We start from the raw sequence: 23,077 nt of genomic DNA on the forward strand, positions 1-23,077 counted from the left end.
TGTAAAACAGTCCATGTTCCAAGCCTTCCACGGTAATGCTCTCCACCCCTTTCTCCGCTACATTGACGACTTCATTGGTGCTGCTTCATGCATCTGTTCTGAGTTTGTCAATTTCATCAACTTTTCCTCCAACTTCCACACTGCCCTTAAATTCACTCGGTCCATTTCTGACATCTCTTTCCTTTCTCAATCACCCTGTCTCCATCTCTGGAGACAAACTGTTGACCAACATTTTTCATAAACCAATGGATTCTTGACGATACCTCTTCCCACTATCTCCTGCTTCCCTTTTCTCAGTTCCTTCGTCTCTGCTACATGTTTTTCCAAGATACAGCTTTCCTTCCAGGACATCAGAGATGTACTTCTTCAAAGAACGGGGTTTCCCTCCCTTCACTATTGATGCTGCCCTCACCCGCATCTCCTCCATTCCCTGAACATCCATATTCCCACCACCTTAACAGAGAAAAGTTCCTCTTGTTCATTTCTACTATCCATTGAGTCTCTGCTTTCAACACATCATTCTATGCAACATCTGCCATCTCCAAAGGGATCCTACCACCAAACATATCCTTATCTGCCCCCTCCACTTTCCGAAGAGATCGCTCCCTCCATTCATCCCCAACTAATCTCCCTCTCGCACTTATACCTGCAAGTGGCCAAAGTGCTACACCTGCCCATTCCCCTATTTCCTCACCTCCATTCAGAGCCCCAAACAGTTCTTTCAGGTGAAGCAATATGCTCCTGATGCGGCCTTCTCTACATTGGCGAGACCCGTTGCAAACTGGGGGGCCGCTTCGTCGAGTACTTCCACTCTGTACACCAAAAGCAGAACTTCTCAGTGGCCAAACATTTTAATTTTGATTCCCAATCCCATTCTGACATGTTGGCCCATGGCCTCATGTTGTGTCATGATAAGGCCACCCTCAGGGTGGAGCAGCAATGCCTTTTATTTCATCAGGGTAGCTTCCAACCTAACAGTATGAATATCGATTTCCATTTCTGGTATTCCTTCCCCCTCCCTTCCTCTTTTATTCCCCACTCTGGTCTCTTACCTCTTCTCTCCAATACATCACCTCCCCCTGGTGAACACTTTCTTCCCTTTCTTCTATGGCCTACTCTCCTTTCCTATCAGATACCTTCCTCTCTGGCCTTTACCTCTCCTACCCACCCAGCTTCACCGATCACTTTTTAGCTATCCTTCTTCCCCTACCCCCCACCACCACCTTTTTATTCTGGCATCTTCCCCCTTCCTTTCCAGTCCTGAAGAAGAGCCTCAGCCTGAAACCTCGACTATTTTACAACTTCATAGATGCTTCCTAACCTGCTGAGTTCCTCCAGCGCTTTGTGTGTGTTGCATTGGATTTCTAACATCTGCAGAATTTCTTGCGTTTATAATTTGCTGTTTAAACATAGATTGCACTGAAATTCAGTGACACCGACTGTCGCATATTTAATTGCTGAACAAGCTGTGAATGATGTCCAAAAACCTGAAAATTTACAAGTGTTGGACATTCCACTTTCAAAAAACATAAATTAGTTTAAGGCTACTTTTCTTCCTTGCTGCTCTTCTCTCCACTGAACATGCACCAGGCCTCATCTGACACAGGATTAATAAGTGAATTCTCTGGTGTAATTGCTGAAGTGCTAATACTGTGGATCAGTCTGTCAGTCGTCTATTGTGGGAGCACAGTGGATTTGACAGTGATGATCAACCTTTGGAACTTCTGCAGTGTTGGACATGTGTCCCAAATTTGTGCAAAGTTTCAGTTCGAAGTGAAATTACAGCTTTTTAGTGGAAATCTTGGGCTAATGTTTATTCAACCACTTTAAAAAAAAACACCTTAAAATTAGATGGCCTGAAATCAAATTAATCATTGTGCTTGGAGTGGGAAAGGAAGCAATTGAACAGTATTTGACATTAGCTGTTACAGACCGCACAATTCAATGAGGGAATTCATCGTAGAGAATCAGGAAATCTGTCAGCACACAGGTCCATAGTAAATGCACAACAAAAAACAAATCTATCTTGTGAAATCGGGTGCTTTCAATCTGAATTATAATGTAAGGCACTGCAGACTAACCAATTCAATTGATTGAAACAGTAATGAATAAAAGCCCACCCAGTACCACATTCACTGCAGCTGTCAGCTGTGAGAGACGAATAAAAATTACTAAAATTTCAAAAACTGCGGCAACAACACAACTCATTTTAAATCAATATCCTGGTAACCATAGAAACACCTCTCTCTTCTCTCACAAAGCAGTAGTTGAATGTTAGCTACAATTATGTTTTAAATTTCAAAATGACCTTGTAACAAAGTACTCATGACAGTCAGTAGTTGGAAACATTTGTTATTTCAAATACATTAAGAGGCCAAATAAACCGTGAGGTGGAGAGGGGCGAGAGGAAGAGTAAGAATCAATATGAGAATTAGCAATGGAAGGAAACAAATCAGGACTGGACATTCTTACCTTGCTTAACCTGCCCAGATGAAACTACAGGAGAAAATTCATCAATAATTTCAGTCACTGGGTTAGAGAGGAGAGAGTAGTCAAGGATGGAGTCCTCTCCAGTGAGAGAATCTGAGCAAGGTTCAGTAGTGGCAGGTGCAAAGCAGGGAAGCAGAAAGAGGATATACAGCAATTGATTAGTAAATTATCCTAAAATCTGAAATGATGCTTTCTACAATTCATTTCCCAATACAAGTCTCCCCAGTGAAGAAATCCTACTTAATTAACCCATTAAATATACCTCTTCTGCAGCTTTATTCTGAACTGGGCAAAATAATTATTTCAAGACAACAAAAATATCTAAACTGTGTAAAATTTAATTGTTTTGCCTCTTCAATTCTCTTCATCCAATATTGAACATAATTGAAAATGCACTTCAAACTTTTAACAATATGATTGTTTGGCAGCCTGGAGGACTTGACTGCAATTAACTACAACAGGTGCAATATTTGACAAGGCCTTTACATAATGGTAGTGCACTATCCTCTTCACATATTCCCTTGCTGAAGCTCTGTTTCCTGAACTGATTCAACACAGTGACAGTTATCACCCTCACATGACATGTACTATATCAGTTCAACACCCCTGAAGAATTATTTTTAACTAGTTTCATTGTAAAGGACACAATTTCATGCTGCTTTACTTTAATACCATACAATTACAAGTTTGCTTTGGAATATATGCTTTAGTTAAGAGGTGGGGAGGGGCGGGGTTGGTGGAGAATTAAAAAAAAGCAAGGGCGACCAGAGCCTCACTTTTGATACGCTTATTTCCTGCCAGTGTAAATACTTAGTCATCGCAACTGTTCCACCCCACTGTCACCATTTGCAGCTTGTCAGTTGAACACAAAGCTGCAGTATAAGCTTATTGTTAAATGTACACCTGTGTTTGGGTTTGATGCTGCAGGTCCAGTTTACTTGATGCTGCTCATCAGCACAACGTGTGAACTACAGTACATGAAGAGTTGCACACTAAACCCGTTATAAAGCAAGTTTTTTTCTTTGTCACTCCATATACACGGACTTAAAAACTAAATATATTATTGAAGAATTAGCTACAATTTTATTACTTGAATAATTTTATGGCCTAATGTGTACTAATTAAAATATTTCATCATTTGTCTTCACCACCAAAACTTTAACACCATTACATATGTTCAAATTGCAAATCAATGCAGTAAACTACAGAATTAGGACGTTAAACATCATCTCTTTTCAAAACACAATCCCATTTAGTTCCACTAAAGAACTAAAGAACAGTCTTTCCCATCATGTCTGTCATGTTAAATTATCTACTATCTCCTTAGCATTACAGAGTCTACAAAGAAAAGAACCATCGCGACTGTCACAGAGGCTGCTGAGTGAAGTTCCAGATGGCTATGGATCAAGAGATGTGACCACTGCTGTTGGGATACAAGCCAGGTCCTGATCAACCCTGACTGGGTCGCATGGGTGAGAGTGACCTGAAACACCCGATGACCCAGGGTACATCATTGATGATGTGTCCCAGTGCATCCTAGCATCTCACTAAACCCTGACTGCTTCCCAGCTTCTTAAACAGTATTTATTAATAACTCAGCATCAGCTAAAGAATTGAAGGGATCAATGACATAAAGCAGTCTACTATATATAAAAAGTGAGCTTATTCAGCAAAGTCTATTTAAAGTGCAGGGAACAGAACTTCTTCAACTTCCCACTAAAACCAGGGTAATACATCAAGATGGGTGAAGGACAGTTACATATGAATCAATCTTACTTATAGTAGTGTGGTCAAAGCATTTGACTAGCAGCAGAATTATTTCACCTTCCTGGCTATAGCACTGTCACTATAAACAGCTGCTTTTAAAAATCTCAATAAACTCCTCTTTAGACAAACATCAGATGCTCTGCTCCACGACTTAATCTATGGTTAGCCTGAATACTTCCTTTAATCAAACTCGATCCTAATACAGGATGCCAAACTAGTAAACCCACAAATAGAAGCTGAAAATGCTGAGATATTCAGCAGGTCATGCAGCTGAGAAAACAAAATTTCAGGCTGAAGTCTTCTGTCAAAACTTCACAGCGTTTTCTGTTTTTATTTCAGACTTCCATCTCCTTTAATTATGATAGTCATTTATTGATAACCCCACATTTGATTCAAAAACAAATGTTAACACATAAATGTTTTATAAAAGCCATCTTCTAGCTTCTTGGAAAAAGGTCCATGAAGCAAGAGCAAAGAGGAAGAAAAACGAGGAGGCAAAACAATGGCTAATGCACATTTGAGGAGAAAGGGAAAGTGAAAAGGACCTGTGCGTAAGTATTCCAACTCGGGTTTTAAGACATAGAATATTTTGCTGACTCGAACACAAAAGAAACAAGCACAAATTACTTGATAGTGTTTTAAAGGTAGTTGCTGAGATTAAATGCAGTGTGTGTACCAACCTGAAGCACTTGTAATGGCCACAGCACCCAAAGCTTCCACCTGCAGTGGTGCCAGTTGCTGAGGCTTTGAAGACTCAAATGCAGCCATGAGATTTCCCACCACTACCTCAGACTTTCCTTTTGAATCAGGGCATAAATAAAGAATTAAATGCAAGCAGACAACCAAATAATGTGAAGGTGTATCAAGACAATGGCCAGGCTGCCACAGAGCATGAAGGAAAATGGACAAAGCTTCAGATAATTGCACTCTTCATTACTATACTCTGTTACAATATATCTTTGGAGTATTGACAGAAACTTAAATACTGCAACTAAACTCTTTCACATAATCCTCAGAGAAATTTTAGCTTAAGTACTTCAATAACACTTTAAACTAAATTCTCTTAATCTCTTCAGAGCAGTACTCAGAATTATGTTTTGTTCTATAAAAAGGATACTTGGTTTAAATCAACAATTCACATTTAAGCTGGGGGAAGTAGAGATTTAGGATTCGGTAATGTACCAGATTTCAAACGAATGCCGAATGAACACAGCCTACTTTAAGTCAAGCAAAATGATGCCAAACTAAGATTAATTTCAAATAAAGCAGGTGACATAGGATTGACACATGAATACATTGTTCTGTCATATTCTCTTCAGAGCTCTGCCAAAGTAACTTGAGTTTCCCTGCTAGATAATTGGTAACACTAATAGAACAAATCAACTCTTCAATAAAGCATGGTTCCTTCTTGTCACAAATAGGACAAAGGCAAATGAGAAGCTGCAGTCATGGCTCTGTCAACTAGAAAATACATCAAAGTGCCTATGTAATACACATATACCCCAAAGTACATGTACACAAACACTGCTGCAGCTGGGTGATCCGTGAGACACTTAAGGGTGTATTACAGAAAGGCACAGACTGTCATAACACAATCACCATCTACAACAGGAAAATGCCACATGACGAACAGGACATGGAGACAAGACACAGAATGTGGCAGCGAAAAAAACACACAAGCACATTCAGTGAGAATGTAAGGAATAGGAACAAGAGAATTTTCAACCTCAACCCCTAGATACAGATGCCACCAGTTTTCCATAAGTGACTGGGATTAAACTAGTAAAGACTGGCTGCATTGACCTTTGTCACTGCCATACTAACACACCCTACCTTAGTGACGGGGTCTTTATTACTTTGCTAACACCAGACCACTCTTGCACCTTTAACATTGAGCAGACTGGCGAGCACGCTCTGATTTTTCACAGAAATGCCAAATAAAGGGGCCCCTCATTAGCTCCTTTTCTCTAAGTGATGGGGGGGGGGCATAGAATAAATAGGCACCAAGTATATCACTAAAAATCATCCATGTGCACACAATTTTGCAAAAGGACTTTCAAGGGCTCAGGTTAAAGGGGTTTAAAACTTGACGGGTGAAAATACTCCAGATTCCTATAAAATGGTCATGCACACTGAAACAAATGTACCCAGAGATTCTTTTACCATTGATATTATCCTCGGTATTCCCAAAGGGGTCACCAAGAGATAGAAGGTCAGGAAGCAGAAATGAAGTCTCAGGGGACTTCAGACCTTCTATGAGCTTTTCTGTGTCAAGAGGTGGAGAGAAGAACAATGAAATCAGAGATACAATACCAAATGCAAGCATACTGCAAAGAATAATATTTTAGAAATAAATTGTATAAATCACAGGCTACTTGAGGAATTCACACAAGCTCACAAGCTAAGCTGTAAATATGTTTACCAATCTGCAAGTGTATATTGCAATCATGATTCAGATTGTTTCTGGCACAACTCCAGAAGTACCTCTGCAGGCTCACAGTGGATATTCTAGAAAGGGTGAATGTCTATCAAGAGATAATGTACAACATTTTGTTCAATAACTTGACTTGTGTCATGACAATGAAATTACTGATTTTCAGTCTGCACTGAAAGCCAAGTCAATAAAAACAGTCCCATGTTAAAATCTCGAAATCCTACAAGTGAATTTCACTTATTAAACTGGTGGCTTTGACATAGAGGTCTCATTAATATGCAAGGAATCATTTAAAATCCTAGGACTGTGGTGTAAGTTAAAGAACTTTGATCTTTGCTAATGAAGGGAAAGGAATCAAGGGAGGGAAAGATGAAAAACAAAGCCATATCATGTCTATTTTATTTTCATTAAATCCATCTCCATGTAAGAGTGTTGCTCATAATCTTTTAAGTTTTAATTCAGAAGAGTTAGATAGTCATGCATTCATATTCAGTGGGTGCAACCTTTATACTGGGTAACCTTCCAGTGACTTTTATCAGAAAGTACTTTGTTCTGATACTATTCTTTCAATGCATAGATCTGCCAGCCACTCAGTATAACCTGCCCTGTTCTGATACCAAATCATTGAATTATTCAACAATAGTTCAACAGTTCAAGAATTTAACAGTATTCAACAATATTGATCATTTGACAATCAACAATGGTGCACCTCAAGGATGTGTGCTTAGCCTGCTGCTTGACTCTCTCTACACCCATGACTGTGTGGCTAGGTGTGGCTCAAACACCATCTATAAATATGCTGATGACACAGCTGTATTGGCAGATTCTCAGATACTGACGAGGAGGCATACAGGAGTGAGATAGATCAGTTGGTTCAGTGGTGTTACAACAGTAACTTTGCACTCATCATCAGCAACAGCAAGAAATTTATTCTGGACTTCAGAAAGGGGAAGTTGAGGGAACACATACTAGTCCTCATCAAGAGGTCAACAGTGGAAAGAAAGGGTGAACAGTTTCAAGTTCCTGGGTGTCAACATCTCTGAAGATCTATCCTGGACCCAACATTTGATACTATTACAAAGTGGCTATGAGTTTGAGAAGATTCAGCATGTCATCAAAGACTCTAACAAATTTCTACAGATAGGAGAGCATTCTAACTGGCTGCATCACCATATAGTATGCACAGAATTGGAAAAAGCTGCAGAGAGCTGCAGACTCACTCCATCATGGCCACCTGCCTCCCCAGCATTGAGAATATCTTTAAAAAGTGATGCCTCAAGAAGGCACAATCTATTATTAAGGACTCCCATCACCCAAGATATGCTCTCTTATTATTACCAGCTTTTTCTCCTCCACCATAAGATTTCAGAATAGACAATGAACCAATTCATGAACACTACTTCACTATTTTTGCTCACTTTTTGCACCACTTATTTAATTTAATTATACAGTATGTGTATTAATTGTAATCATGGTTTTTTTCTGTATTGCACTGTACTAGTGTCATAAAACAGCAAATTCCATAACATACACCGTGCCAGTGATATTAAACCTGATTCTGAGGTGATGGTAGATTATTGCCTCCCAAGTTTGATATTACATTTGCTTCCTATTGTTCTTGCAACAAGGAATAGGAATCCTTGAGGATCTTCCTTCTAAATCATCAACTGTTACATTCCTCTAGCTACTGAAAGACATTCAGTACCTTTATTACATATCATGGAAATACTGGAATCCATACCATAAGTGCCCAAAGCAGCCATCCATTACTTATTCATTTGAATCCAATGCAAGGATCTAAAACATTTCTGAAAAACACTTTAACAATTACATTTTCAAACAATTTTTCAGAAATTTTTCTGTGGACTGCGGGAAGGAAGGAAGGAATTGTCAATGTATTGGGCTGAAACCCTGCATCAGGATTTGTATCCTGATGCAGGATTTGGAGCTAAAAAGTCAACAAGTCCTGATGCCAGGTTTTGTCTCAAGATGTCAGCAGTTACTTCTCTCTGCACAGATGCTGCTCGACAATCTAAGCTCCTCCAACAGAATGTTTTTGCTCCAGATTCCAGCATCTGCAGTCTCTTGTGTCTCCTTATTTTCTGAAATACTCTCCCATATTCTTCACAAAAATCAATATAACTAGCAGAGTTTAATAATGTGCTCAAAATTGCTTCTATCGACTGGAACAATATTCTACCAGTTCAAAACTACTAACTGAATAAATGAAATTGGTGAGTGAAGTCATTTAATAGCACAGTTCCTCAGGATTCCATTTATTGTAAAACAATTTAATCTCTTGGTAAAATTCTAGATCAAAGAGTGGAGTTTGAAAAGTGCTGATAAAGCACACATATGTGATGAAACCATGCATTTATGTTCTTATTACTTGTACTTACATGGAGAATCTAAGAAATCAGTGGACAGCAAATGCTTTCATTTGGTGGGATCAAAATCAATTATCAACACAGAAAGGCATTCTGCATCATGGCCAGATATCAAATAGTTGGAACAGGGTGTCATAGTCACATTAAATGGAATGCAATTTACCTCTGAGGCGCAGGTTTATGGGCTATAGCACAAAGCAAAATAATGTTAGTTTTGCTTTTACAATTATTTAGACAAAAAGGCGATTAGAATTAAAATGGGGAAATTAGGCTCCCAGTCATATGGTCCTAATGTGAATAACAAGAGGGAAAATACACACAACATTGGCTAATGGCCACCATACTAGCCATCAACTACCAATGCTGATGACAATATTACAGGGACGCAGTAGAGATACGTCTCTACCAAAGGAGGGGTATGGTGCTCCTTCCCTCTGCTAGCCTGCAGGTCTCCCTTGGGTGAGGTGTAGCACCAGCTTAGCCACCCCCCCCCCACCCCCTGACCAGGGCCACATGAAGCCTTGGGAGAAGGTAGCATATGGTAATATGAGCAGCTGGCGCATATCACAAGTCCCGGTTATGCAACCACTGACATCAGGCAGACAGTTTCTGAAGACTATTGATAATGGCTTGGATCACCCATCTTGTAAAGACACGGCCCAGAAGAAGGTAATGGCAAACCACTTCCATAGAAAAATTTGGCAAGAACAATCATGGTCATGGAAAGACCATGATTGGCCATGTTGTACAATATGGCCCATAATGAACGAATGATGATAATATTAATTCAAGCCCAAGGGGAAAGTCTAATGTTGTTTTCTGTGAATGATTTTGTATTACCCTAGTTACAATTTAAATAATTCCAGGGCAAAAAAATGCAAAGTATTCTGGGAATACAGGACATGAAGAGCACAGTTATTAAAAAAAATTAAAATGTATCATTTGATACGTACGGAAAACCACAAATTCTGCCACCGACTGAGACCTCAAGGCAACTTCATGTTCCTGCACCCTCCCCTCAGAAGAAGTCAGTCAACAACACAGATGGTAAAGGTGGTTTAAGTGTTAGTTTATGGGGCTGTTGCAAATTCACGATGCTTTTTCTCAGCAATGATGTGTCCCAGACTCTGCCTCTCACACTGTCAGATGGCCAAACTCTGACCAAATTCTCGGTATCTCGCTAGAAATACCCTACACTTACAGCATTGTCTGATTGTCACTCCCAATGTGAACTCTTTGGAGGGTAAATCAATTCCAGTATTAAAAACAGGCAACTTTAAGCCTTGTAAAATACTGAGCCTTCACTGAAATTTTTCAGGAACATTACAAAGGCAAGGCAACCAAACCTGGCCTTCTCTGACGTTCCGAATGCTTCAATCTTCTGCTACATGTTATTCTAAGTGTAATGTAACTTCTAAAGCAGGTTGCTGTTTGGTGGGAAGCATGGGCCTGCAGGAGCCGTTTTTAGCACTGTGCAGTGTGGTCATAACAGCAGGTATAATCACTGCCTCCAAAAGTGCAAGCAGGAATAAAAAAGGGAGAGAGAGGCAGAAAGATTTGTAACTTTCACTGAAAGACACAGAAATGGCCTAAGCATTGAAACCTTAAATCTTTGTTTCCAGCAGTACGTTTTTTCCCCAGCCTGGAAATGCAATGGTGTAATATTAATGGGAAGATTCAGCTATTTTATTTCTAGACGTTTGATACATTGTAGCATTTGGTAACTCCCTTGCATGGAAAGTTACCATCCAAAGGTTTATAACCCAGTTCTCCGTATCGACAGCCAGATCTTTCAAATGAGAAAAATTTCTCAAGAGGTGTTCATGTGTGGCTAAATCTGCTGACGGTTGTCTGGGACATTCTGTGCCCAAAGAAACTTCAGAAGCCCACATTTGATTCAGTTGCTACACATGCAAGAGGGTGATAAGCTGAAAGTGAGGGGGCAAATACTGTGCTTTAAATTTGTTTGGGAGTTGGGGCTTACACCTCTACAAAGAGGATATGGTGGCCGGACTGGTCAATTTGCAACAAGCCCTCATTATCTTGATCCCCAAATAATTGCTATTAACAGACTCGCTTAATATGGTCAATAATAGTTGTTAGTTCCAATCTAAAGGATCTCAACTAACCAGCTTCTGGATGGGATCCAAAGACACACTCAGCACTTATTTACCTGGTGGGTCAGATGATGTTACAGGAGTGAAAGGATCGGGTACATTAATTGGCAGGATGGCAGTGTCTGGAACCAACAGTTCTGAAGTCTTTTCAGCTGAGCCAACTGAGTAGAGAAGAGCAGACAGAGGAGCAGAAGGCAACCCAGTGCAGCAAAGAGAGGAAAGAAGCAGAGAACAATTATACATCACAAAATGATCTGCCAATCTGCCCAACCAGTTGCATTGATTTTACAGTCAATTCATATTCAATCAGCCCACAAGGCCGACACCAATGTTTATAACTTCAAAAATGAGGTCAAAATACAAATTTTATGAATTTGCTAAATGCTGAATTCCTGAACCAACATAAACCTTTTGTCAAGTGCCTCTCCTGCATTTTCAACATAGAACACAGTACAAGTTTAGAATGTGAAACTGCTAGAGTAAGCATTGGCTTACAAACTAACCTGTCCCGGAGGCAAAGGGATCTATTCCAAAAGCATCTGCTTGCACCTGGACCTGAGTAGATGGAAGCCCTGGCATTAGACTCTCAGTGGTAGCATCTGTCTTCTCAACTTTACCTGTGAATTCAGAAAGAATTTTTAAAAATTGCTGTCCATCTTTTACAGTTTTGGGCTCCTTGTTTTAGAAAGGATATACAGGTGTCCCCCGCTTTTCGAAACCTTGCTGTTACGAAAGACCTACATTAGTTACCTGTTTTTGCTAACAGAAGGTGCTTTCGCTGTTACGAAAAAAGGCAGTGTGCAAAAAAAGCAGCGCGTGCCCCGAGCAGCCAAGCTCCTCCCCCGGAACTGCATTCTAGCCGGCATTGCTTAAACATGTGCCTGTGAGCAGCCGTTAGCAAGATGAGTTCTAAGGTATCAGAAAAGCCTAAAAGAGCTTGTAAGGGTGTTACACTTGGCATAAAACTAGACATAATTAAGCGTTTCGATCGTGGTGAATGAAGTAAGGACAAAGTGAGTTTGGCTTGTGGAAGTTGACGAAGATGATGTTGAAGAGGTTTTGGCATCCCATGACTAAGAACTGATAGATGAAGAGCTGATGCAATTGGAAGAGGAAAGGATAACAATCGAAACCGAATGCAGAAGCGAACAGACCAAAAGTGAAGTTGTCCAGGAACTGAACATGAAGAAGATGACCTGCCTGCCCTGATGAAAACAGAAGACGTTGAGATGACACCCCAGTGTCCCACCACCCCAACCCCCGGGCCGCGGACCGATACATTGCCGCGGAGAATGCAGCGGTAGCCGGGATGCACCCAGCACATCTTTAAGAAAAAAACCAAAATAAACAAGCTAATTAATTAGGTGCCGCCCGGCACGTAAATGTCGGCCCAGATCAGAGGCAATTGCCGATTGCTGCATTCTCCGCGGATCGGTATCGGTTCGCTGCCCGGAGGTTGGGGACCACTGCACCACCCCAACCTCTGACGACTCAGCCTAACACACCATCATCAGTGTGCTCGGTGCTGTCTTCCCAATTCCGGTAAGTGATACTACACTGTACATACATTATTTCTACTTTATATAGGCTGTGTATTTTTATGCGTTATTTGGTATGATTTGGCAGCTTCATAGCTTAAAGGTTACTGCAGAGAGTGTTTCTGCCGACAGTGCTTGCCTGAGATTTTCGCTACGGCAATGATTGTGGAGAGGTATTTCTACTTTATATAGGCTGTGTATTTATCATATCATTCCAGCTTTTACTATATGTTACTGTTATTTTAGGTTTTATGTGTTATTTGACATGATTTGGTAGGTTATTTTTCGGGTCTGCGACATTCCGGATGTTAAAAGGCCTGAACAGATTAGATATGGCAAAGTTATTTCCCATGGTAGGGGAGTCTAGGACAAGAGGGCACGACTTCAGGATTGAAGGACATCCATTTATAACAGAGATATGGAGAAATTACTTTAGTCAGAGGGTGGTAAATCTGTGGAATTTGTTGCTACGAGTGGCTGTGGAGGCCAGGTCGTTGGGTGCATTTAAGGCAGAGATAAATAGGTTCTTGATTAGCCAGGGCATCAAAGGGTATGGGGAGAAGGCAAGGGAATGGGGATGACTGGAAGAATTGGATCAGCCCATGATTGAATGGCGGAGCAGATGATTGGCTGAATGGCCTACTTTTGCTCCTATATGTTATGGTATTTTACACAAATTTTTCAAAAAGGAAAAAAGTTATGAGAATAAGAATCATTTGTTTACCAACTAATCACAGGATAGCTTTATAGAAGGTAATAGATTGTGGCTAATTTTACATCCAATTTAAAAAGTCAAAGATACGGGGGTGTCACGTGATGACGTAGGATTGAGACGTGTAAATCCAGCTCTCCCGTAAAAAATCAGCAAAGTACTGTTTAAACAAAGTAAAGTTAATAAATACTTCCCGAAAACTACTTATAAACTTCGTAAGACTACTCTACGATATGCCTCGTAAACCGCAACAGAAGAAGTCTGTTGTTGTGAAGTCGCGGCGAGATGGGAAGAAAAAAAGGGCCTACTGCAGCGATGGAGCCTCGGATTCAGGTTAGATCTCCTTCAGAGGAGACGCATTTTATCTCTGGCGTAGAAGAACGGGGAGCAATGGTGGCCGTAGCGGTCTCTTGGAAGAAGATGCCGGAATTGCGCATGCGCAAATCGACACAATTTGAACTACAAGAACCGACGGCCACTGCAAATGAAAGTGACTCAGAGTCAGAATTGGATATCGCAGAGAATACAGATGAAGAAGAGGAGGAAGAACTGGAAGAGATTGGAAGTAAAGGAGATGATGGAGACATAAGAGAGGCTTTATTGCAATTAATGGCTGAATTAAGAAAATTAAGAACAGAGCTTACAGACGTGAAGATGTGCTATGATAAAGCTATGAAAAGACAGGATAAAATGGATAAGAAACTTCAGAAGATGGAAAGAACAATCGAGCATATTAACGATAGAGTGGAAAAAACAGAAAATAATGTGCTTGTCTGGAACACGGAAAGAAATCGACTCTTGGAGAAAGTGGACGTGTTAGAAAATTTTAGTAGACGTAATAACATTAAAATTGTTGGTCTTAAAGAAGGTATAGAGGGAGATAATCCAATAGAATTTTCTACCCTGATATAAGTTATGAACTTTTGAAAAGAAGGAAGAAGTTTAATCCAGTGAAAAAAGCCCTATGGGATCATGGTTATCAATTTATATTGCAGTATCCTGCAACCTTGAAGATTTTCTTGCCTGGTGGAGAAAAAAGATTTTTTGACGATTACCAGAAAGCGGAGGAGTTTGTGTGAGATTCTTTGAATATTCACCAGATACAAGAACAAACTTAGGGGAGCGAGATGGATTGAAGACGAAGACTGGATCAAGGATTAGGCCTGTTGAATTTTTAGGCGGATGAATATATAAATATATTATTAATTATATGAGGGAGGGGAAGAAAGGTTAAAATTTGAGGAATATTAGCTGGGAATAATAACATCAATTTTTTTCTATATATATATAATTTTTTGTTACGGGGGAGCTGGAAGAAACACTGTCCAATCGCTGCGTTATTCATGTGTGCAAGCGTAGCAATAGCCACGACCCGCACAATGGAGGGGGGTAGTGTTGTGTATCTTTTCATTCACAACATTAGTGGCGGGGGTATTTTGTTTTTTTTGTATCTCATCTATCTTTTTTTTCTTTTTGCCTGGATGATTGGGAGGGAAACACATAGCAACATGGTGAAGTTCAAAGAGATTCCCCAGGGTACTATGAGAGTTGAGAAGCTAAGTAATGTTTTAGATTTTAAGAGATAAATATGTAACATTTTTGAATATTTGGAGCCCTTATTTATAGCTCCGATGATGAAGATCTTGGTTCCTTGGGGGAAAGTAACAAATATATATTAAATTTATTTTTATCCCATGGAGCATGTGCAAACCTTCCAATATTCAGGCAGTTCCTTTTTTTCAGGTAGGAGTATATATCGGGGGGGAGGGTTAAGGGGAGGGGGGAGGGTAGATTTTTTTTTCTCATGTATCACTTGAAAACTCAATAAAAATTATACATAAAAAAAAGTCAAAGATACAAAATAAATTCAGGTAAAGGAAGGCTGGAATAGGGAGTGTATTTCTTTTTCCATATAATCCATGCTAAAGATCAATTTGTTGATTTAGTTGAACAGAGCTCTTACTTTAAGAACTAAAAATGTATGTTCTCTTTTGATGTTATTAAGCAAAAAATAGAACAAGCCAGGAACAACAAGAGTAATACAAAGAATGTTCAAAAAGTTAGGGGTGGGGAGGGGGTACGGAGGGTAAATATAGGCAATCAGAAAATTAAAGACAAAGAAAGGAATGACATTATTACCCAAGGTCACACTGATAGTTCTGTCCTACAGCCTTCATGCTGTTCAAGTTTAATACCGTAGTACACTGTAACAACTGACTTACTAAGTTTTTGCTCTGTTTCACCAGTAAAGGCATGCAATTTGACCATTGTATCACCTGGAATGGTCTTCCTTACCCCCTTCCTAAGTCCACCTTTCTCTCCTCATTCAAACTCCAAAATAAACCACCCTGAAAATGCTTCTCCAACATCTGTTCCAATCAAACAAATCAAAATCACCTTGCTTAAAAATACTAACACATTGAAAAGCAAATTTTTTGAGACAGTGTCTGTGATTATTTTTCTTTTCTGCCTACATTTGTTTAGTTTTCAAAGCTCATCTCTGATAGCTGCTCTCATGTGGTATGAAACGCCAATAGCACGTGCTTCGGTTAACAACCAGCTAAAGGATTGCTAAGGGGAGTATGTACGTCTGCCAGGCAATTTATAAAATTTGCTTTTATTCATAACTAGCTCAATCTTTTAATAAGAGCACTATGGGACTTGCATAAGGAAAATATCAATCTGTTGAGTTCCAGACTTTCAATTAAATTTAGCAATGCAATTGGGAATTGTTAGGGATCAACAACTGCTGCATTGCTCAAACTGCATCAGCAACACTTCTTGCAATGATGCCAAGAGCCAGGCTACACTTAGAAAATCAGAATTTCAATTTCATTAGGACATTGGTGACGTACCAAGTTTCCTCAAGGATTCTTGCACATTTCTACAGATTTGCAGCTGGAGAGCCTTCTGACAGGTTGCATCAGAGCCTGGTACGCAGGCTCCAAAGCACAGAATTGCATGAGGAAGCAGAGGAGTGTAGACTTAGCCAGTTTGATCACAATCACGAACCTCCTCGCAGTTGAGGATGTCTTCAAGAGCTAGTGCGTCAAGAAGGTGGCAGCCATCATTAAGGGTCTTCACCTTCTGGGACACGCTCGCTTTACCTTACTGCCATCAGGGTGGAGGTAGAGGAGTTTGAAGATCCACACTCAACATTTTAAGAACAGCTTCTTTCCCACTGCTATCAGATTTCTAAACAGTTCATGACCCATGAACACAACATCATTATTGGTCTTTGCAATATTTTTTGCATGGTCGACTCCATTTTGAAGCATCGAGGAAGATTGAAGCATCTGGGCGAATGCGGAGGAGGTTAGTGGTCGGTCTCCATGGAGCCCATGGGATCGATGGCAGTCGGTAGCCAGGTTAGTGGCGTTTGGATGCGGTATGGCAAACGCTCTTCACAGAAGGACTGAGTTCATGCGGCCGTATCCTCGATGCTGTCGGGAGGATGTTTTCAAAATTCAGGGTTGAATAGTTAATTTCATCAGGTGAATTTTCTTTATCTACTGTCAGAACAGTGATGTTAATTTATCTGCATTATCTTAAAGATTTTTGGGTCTATTATGAAGCCTGGCATGTCAGTTTCATATGTGAACAGTCAAAGCTTCAATGCTTCCTCTGTAACTCAGCGTTTCATTGGGCCTGTAATATGTGGAATCTTACAGCACCTGGTATGCTATTTCCAAGTTAATCAAATGCAAAACCATCCACTGTTCAAAGGTATAGGCAGATTTAACCCTCAAAATAGAATTTGTGCAGTAGAGAAGAAGCTTCAATCAAAGAATAAAAGATAGAGAGCTATGTTGAGTGCATTAGTCTTGTGCTGAGGTATTTTTCAGATTTATACTTACTATCTTTGAGCTTTTCAAAGTCCTTGTTAAGTAGCTCCTCTGCAGTGAGTTTGGAAAAATTGTCGTCAGCAAAAGGGTTCCAGGTGGAAACGTCAGGAGGATTATACACATTTTGTTGGGAGGTCCTGGGAGATCCTGAGGGAGTTGTTGTAGCTGACCTAAGTGGAAAAGGGTCATGCAGTGAATGCCTTACACTGGCTGGTTTAAACTTAATAAAAACTCACCACTTATTTCACTAAATTAAGAGCAATCCAAAGGCTTTGTAGATAAATGGATTCCCATGTATTGCTGGGTAGACCAGAGGATCAACATTCAATTTCTAATCTACACAGGGATAAATGCCAAACATTTGTGATAGCAATTGACCTAAGTATTACTGGAGCAGGCAAGACTGGGAAAGCAGGGAGCCATTTTGAGGGTCAGATGGGTTGTGTAGCAGTGATCCAATGTTTAAATACTTACTTACTGCCATTTAGGACAGCAGTGAAGGTCCTCCATCTCTTGCGGTGTTCTGGGTTTCCTTCATCATGTCAGTAGCTTCCTATTGGTTTTCACCACTGTCAGTCATGCAAGTCTCAGGTGAAGACTCAGGAATACCGTCACACTCAGATGTAGAAGGATTCTTCATTGCTGTTTCCCTAACAGTTTTTTTTTACCAGTCAGGATTGTTAGCCCTGAGCTGAACCCCCAATCCTGGAGGACCAGTGGACCACTCTTACTTGTTTGGCATGGGTGACCCTGCCAAAAGCTAAAGCATAAAGCTCTGACTCCAGCCAACATCACTCTCCAGGTCATTGAGGCATGTAGGTCTCCAAACCACAACAAGGTTGTGGACTTCTTGGAGGTACGTTTAAATGCTAACCATTTTTTTTTGACCAATGCAACAGTAGACACTTCACTTCTAAACAGTGCCTTCACTTGATGTCTACAAAAGCCATTTGCTCCAGGTCTTAAAGAGAGGGGAATTTGTAACGTGTTACCAAATGGAAGGAAACTGAGATTTAGTTTGACGAATTTAAAAGCCAGTGGAATAATTAATGGGGATAAAATAAAAAGCATGAGGAGAGATAAAGAAAGTCGGTAAACAACTTAATGAAACCATACACCTATAGGGTTACATCGTCTGCTTATCCCAAACAATTCATTGCAATTCCAGCCAGACAACTGATTGTAATTAAGCCACAGACGATAATCATTCATTAAATAAAAGCTAAACCTACTTGGATTTGTTTAAACCAGCTTCTGCGGCAGCGGCAGCCAGGAGCTGGGTTGATTTACTGACTGGAACCCCAAATACTGCGCTGTACGTGACATCACTCAGAATCCTTCTGTGCCCGGCCCGCTGAGTCTTGGGGGATGACGGAGGAGTCACAGACATCGGCACCATCTTCGGAGACTGATTTGGTGCCACCTGTGGCGGCTGTTGCTGCTGCTGGATCTGGGTCTGCAAGGGAAAGCAGTTAACTTCACTTATGTCCACGATCAGGAACAAGTTCAAATTGTTCAAAATGCTCACAAGCTCAAAATGTGGGCTTGGGAACACTTTTATCATAAGTATCATAATTTCTCCAAATGCATTGCAACTAGTAAACATTTCCTCACATGCTATTCTCACACAATCAGAATAAAACATTTTTATTCCAACTTCTTTTGTTTTTAAGAATAAGAGAAAGAGTGGGAATCACTAAGTTGCCCACACAGCTTCGCCTAAGCAGTTGTGATGCGTATTCATTGCCTTGCTCATATTTCTCATCCAACCTGAAATCGCATTATCACAAAGAAAAGCAAATTAATGCCTTAGCTAATATTGTGGCCTTTTCAGAGTGAAGGTGAAGGCTGAATACTCTTTGGAATACTCTTTGCTCAATGGAATAATTTAACGGTGGCCTTTACAAGAAAACTGATAAAAGAGGGGAAGGAATAAGCAAAATTGCTTGATTTAAAGAAAACTCTAATTTGGCATAATTTTCACATTTGCACAAATGTCTGGGCTAACAGCAAATTCTCATCTTTCGTTCTGACATGGGAGTAGGCAATTTTGCCCCATCAAGTTGACGCTGGCTCATGGAGCAATCCCAATTCCCCACTAATTTACACTGCAACCTATTCTCCAACTTATCCATCAACCATCCCCAATTTTCACCACTTGTATATGTATCTGGCTAATTTACAGTGGTCAATTAACCTGACAATCTGCTTTCTTTGGGATGGGGGGGGGGGGGCGGGGGAACCATAGAACCTGTAGGAAATCCTCAAGGTCATAGGAAGAATGTGCAAACTCCCCAGGGACAACATGGAAGTCTGGATTGAACTTGGGTCACCGGAGCTACAAGGGGGCAGTTGTACCAGCTGTGCTACAGGTTTGAGAAATGTCACAGTCTCCATCCATCTACCAATAGAGGGCAAGTCTCTCTTTGTTGTCACTGTATGTTCATGTGTTACAAGGGATAAACACTTAATTTGCAAACTCTTACCATTCCCTGTTCCTGAGAGGCTGCTTGAGCACCTGCAGCATGCTGCTGCGGCAGGGGCAATGGTGTGTGTTGCAGGTGTGCTGCAGTCAGCTGCTGCTGGACATTAGCAGCCTGCTGGCTCACATACTGCATCTGTTGCATGGCTGTGGCAAGCTGCTGTTGCTGGAGATAGAAATTCTGCATCATCTGATGTTGCATGACTTGTTGCTGCGCTTGCTGTATGGCGTGGTACTGGTCACCAACACATGCAAATAAGACACTCAAAATCAATTGAAAGAACAAATGACATAAAACATAAAATCATAAAAAATAATAACGTTGACAAATCGGATTTCACCATTGCCAAATGTTGACTGCTCAGTATAAATACAGGCGCCATGAGTGTGCTTTATCACATTATGTCACTGAAAACTTGGGCAGAAGGTAAACACAAGTCTGCAGCAAGTACACTGGGTTAATGGAAAGTGATGTGACTAATCATTGCATTATCACAACAAAAATATCTCTAAATGATTTATACAATAGTGTGCAGTGCCGTGTCATTTCTATGTAAACACAGTAGGCCAGATGTATGCAAAGAGGAACAAGATGACTTTTTGCTTGTAATATCATAAATTATGAGTGGGTTGTTGGCCACGTGAAGGTGAGGTAGCCTTGTATTTGGTGCACTAGCCTGCTTCAAAAGGCAGCACTATCATCACGGAACGATTTATTCTAATTACACACTTTGTCAGCCTAAGTAAAACAACAAGACCATAAGACAAAGGAGCAGATTTGCCACCCTCTGGCTAAAAAAAAATCCCCCTCATTTCTGTTCTAAAGGATTTCCTTCTGTTCTGAGGCTGTGTCCTCTGGTCCTAGACTCTCCCACTTTTGGAAGCATCCTCTCCACATCATTTCAATGTAGCCTTTCAATATTCAATGACATCCCACCTCTCTTCAGTGAGTACAGGCCCAGAGCCATCAAACACTCCTCAAACATTGACCCTTTCCTTCCTGGGATCATTTTCATAAACTTCCACTGGACCCTCTCCAATGCTACTACATCCCTTCTTAGTAATGGGGCCCAAAACTCCTTCAAATACACCAAATGCGATCTGACCAATGACTTAAAAAGTCTCAGCATTACATTGCTTTTATATTTTAGTGTTCTTGAAATGAACGTTAAAATTGCATTTGCCTTTCTGACTACTGACTCAACCTGCAAGTTAACTTTTAGGGAGCCCTCTCCAAGTCCCTTTGCACCTACAATTTCTGAGGTTGATTCCATTTAGGAAATAGTCCATACCTTTACTCCTACTGTGACAAGAATACACATAGATAAAGATGTTAGCTGTCCTGTGCTGGCACCAGTGGGATCAGTAGTTGGTCTGCCACCTGTCTTCAGGAGAGAGAGAGATAAGGAAAACAATGGAGCAGCATTTGGAGATGTTAATGAAGGGACGGGAGAGAGTAACGGAAGGAGAGCTGTCAAGAGCGGCTCCCCCTTTGAACCCTGAACTGTTTGAAGTGATGGACAGGCGATACCCCAGCAGGGGGATAAAAAGGGACAGGTTCGCTAAGGCAGGACACACACGACACCCGAGGTAACGAGACCCTGGAAGCGGTGCGTCTCTCACAAGTCGGTGGGAAGTTTTGGAAGGCCGGTTGCGGGACCAAGCCATAGACGCACAGGGTGGAAAGGCACGATCGGTGGGAACCTGGTGTGTGTCCACCCTTGCCTGGGAGCCGGGTTCACCGCAGAGAAACGATCGTATCTGGAAACGGAGGGGGTCACGGTCGGTGACCTCAGATGACATCACAAAGGACTCGCCCGAAAGCTGACTGTGAAGGTCTGTGTGGAAGCCGTTTTTGAATATTCATTCGTTTTGCTCTCTCTCTCCTTCCCCCACACTGTCCATCCCCCCACGGCAGCGATTACTGCGAACTGAACTGAACTAAATTGAACTTTGCGTCACTTTGAAACTGGTCATTTACCCCTAGACAATGATAGAGCTTGATTGATCCTGTTATCTTAATTCTGTGTACATATGTGTTTATCATTGCTGAACTGTTGCATTTATTATCCTTTTGATTAGAGTACTGTGTTGCTTGTTTCTTTAATAAAACTTTCTTAGTTCTAGTAATCCAGACTCCAACTGAGTGATCCATTTCTGCTGGTTTGGCAACCCAGTTACGGGGTACATAACACTACCACTAAAGTGCACGACAATAAACTTCCTCACACCAAATCTCATCTGCCACTCTTTTGCCCATGTTTCTAATCTTTCCAGTCCTTCTGCAGACTCACTACTTCCTCATCACAACCTGACTCTTTACCTATCTCGGCAGAACACCATTAGTTACTGGCAGCCAACCAGAAAAGGTCCCCTTTATTTTTACTCTGCCTCTATCAGTAAACCAATCTTCTGTGCATGCTTGTATCTTTCCTGTAATATCATGGGCTCTTATCTTGTTTAGCAGACCCATGTGTTGCACTGTGTCAAAGGCCTTCTGAAAATCTAGGTCAACTACACCCACTGACTCTCCTTTGTCTATCCTGTCTGTTATTTTTTCAAAGAATTCCAACAGATTTCTCAGGCAAGATTTCCCCTTTAAGGAAGCCATTCTAATTTCTGCCTATTTTATTAAGTGTCTCCTATTACCCTGACGACTCATCCTTAATAATGTACTCTAACATCTTGCCAACCATTGAAGCCAAGCTAAATGGCTTATAATTTCCTATCGCTTGTCTCCCTCCCTTCTTAAAGAATGAAGTGACATATACGATTTTCTACTCCTTCTAGAATCAGTCCAGAATCTAGTGTTTTTAAAAGATCATTATTAATGCCTTCTCAATCTCTTCAGCTACCTCTTTCAGAATCATGGGCTGTAGTCCATCTGATCCAAGTGACTTATCTACCATCGGATCTTTCAGCTTCCTAAGCACCTTCTCCTTAGTAACAGCAATTACATTCAATTCTGAAACCTGACACCTCAAATTTCAGCATGCTGCTGGTGTCTTCTACAGTGAAGACTCTACTGACACAAAATGCTTATTTAGTTTGCCTGCCCTATGAAGCCCTCTCCAGTGTCATTTTCTAGTGGCCCAATGTCCGTAATGCTCATTTACTTTTTATGTATCTGAATAAACTTTAGATATCCACTTTTATATTACTGGCTAGCTTATCTTCATATTTCATCTTTTCTCCCTGTATTGTTTTTTAGTTGTCTTCTGTTGTGTTTCAAAATACTCTAGATACCCACTAGTTTTTGCTATATTGTATGCCATCCTTTTGCTTTTATGCTGACTTTGACTTCC

At 40.7% G+C, this 23,077-nt stretch overlaps 1 protein-coding gene across 4 annotated transcripts in view; it reads right to left on the reverse strand.

Annotated features, from left to right (window-relative positions):
• LOC140201840 (AP2-associated protein kinase 1-like) overlaps positions 1-23,077 on the reverse strand; it is a 149,865-nt gene that overhangs the window by 36,003 nt on the left and 90,785 nt on the right. For 2 of the 4 annotated variants that reach the window (XM_072266553.1, XM_072266555.1), the window contains exons 12-16: positions 19,777-20,007; positions 18,523-18,746; positions 17,303-17,460; positions 11,699-11,812; positions 11,252-11,356 (exon numbers count right to left, since the gene is read on the reverse strand). In XM_072266553.1, coding sequence (XP_072122654.1) covers positions 11,252-11,356; positions 11,699-11,812; positions 17,303-17,460; positions 18,523-18,746; positions 19,777-20,007 — 832 coding nt within the window. The remainder of the gene's footprint in view (positions 1-11,251; positions 11,357-11,698; positions 11,813-17,302; positions 17,461-18,522; positions 18,747-19,776; positions 20,008-23,077) is intronic. The other 2 variants (XM_072266554.1, XM_072266556.1) reach the window with 1 other exon arrangement.

The sequence above is a fragment of the Mobula birostris genome, chromosome 8 (genome assembly GCF_030028105.1).
Source record: "Mobula birostris isolate sMobBir1 chromosome 8, sMobBir1.hap1, whole genome shotgun sequence".
NCBI lineage: Eukaryota > Metazoa > Chordata > Chondrichthyes > Myliobatiformes > Myliobatidae > Mobula > Mobula birostris.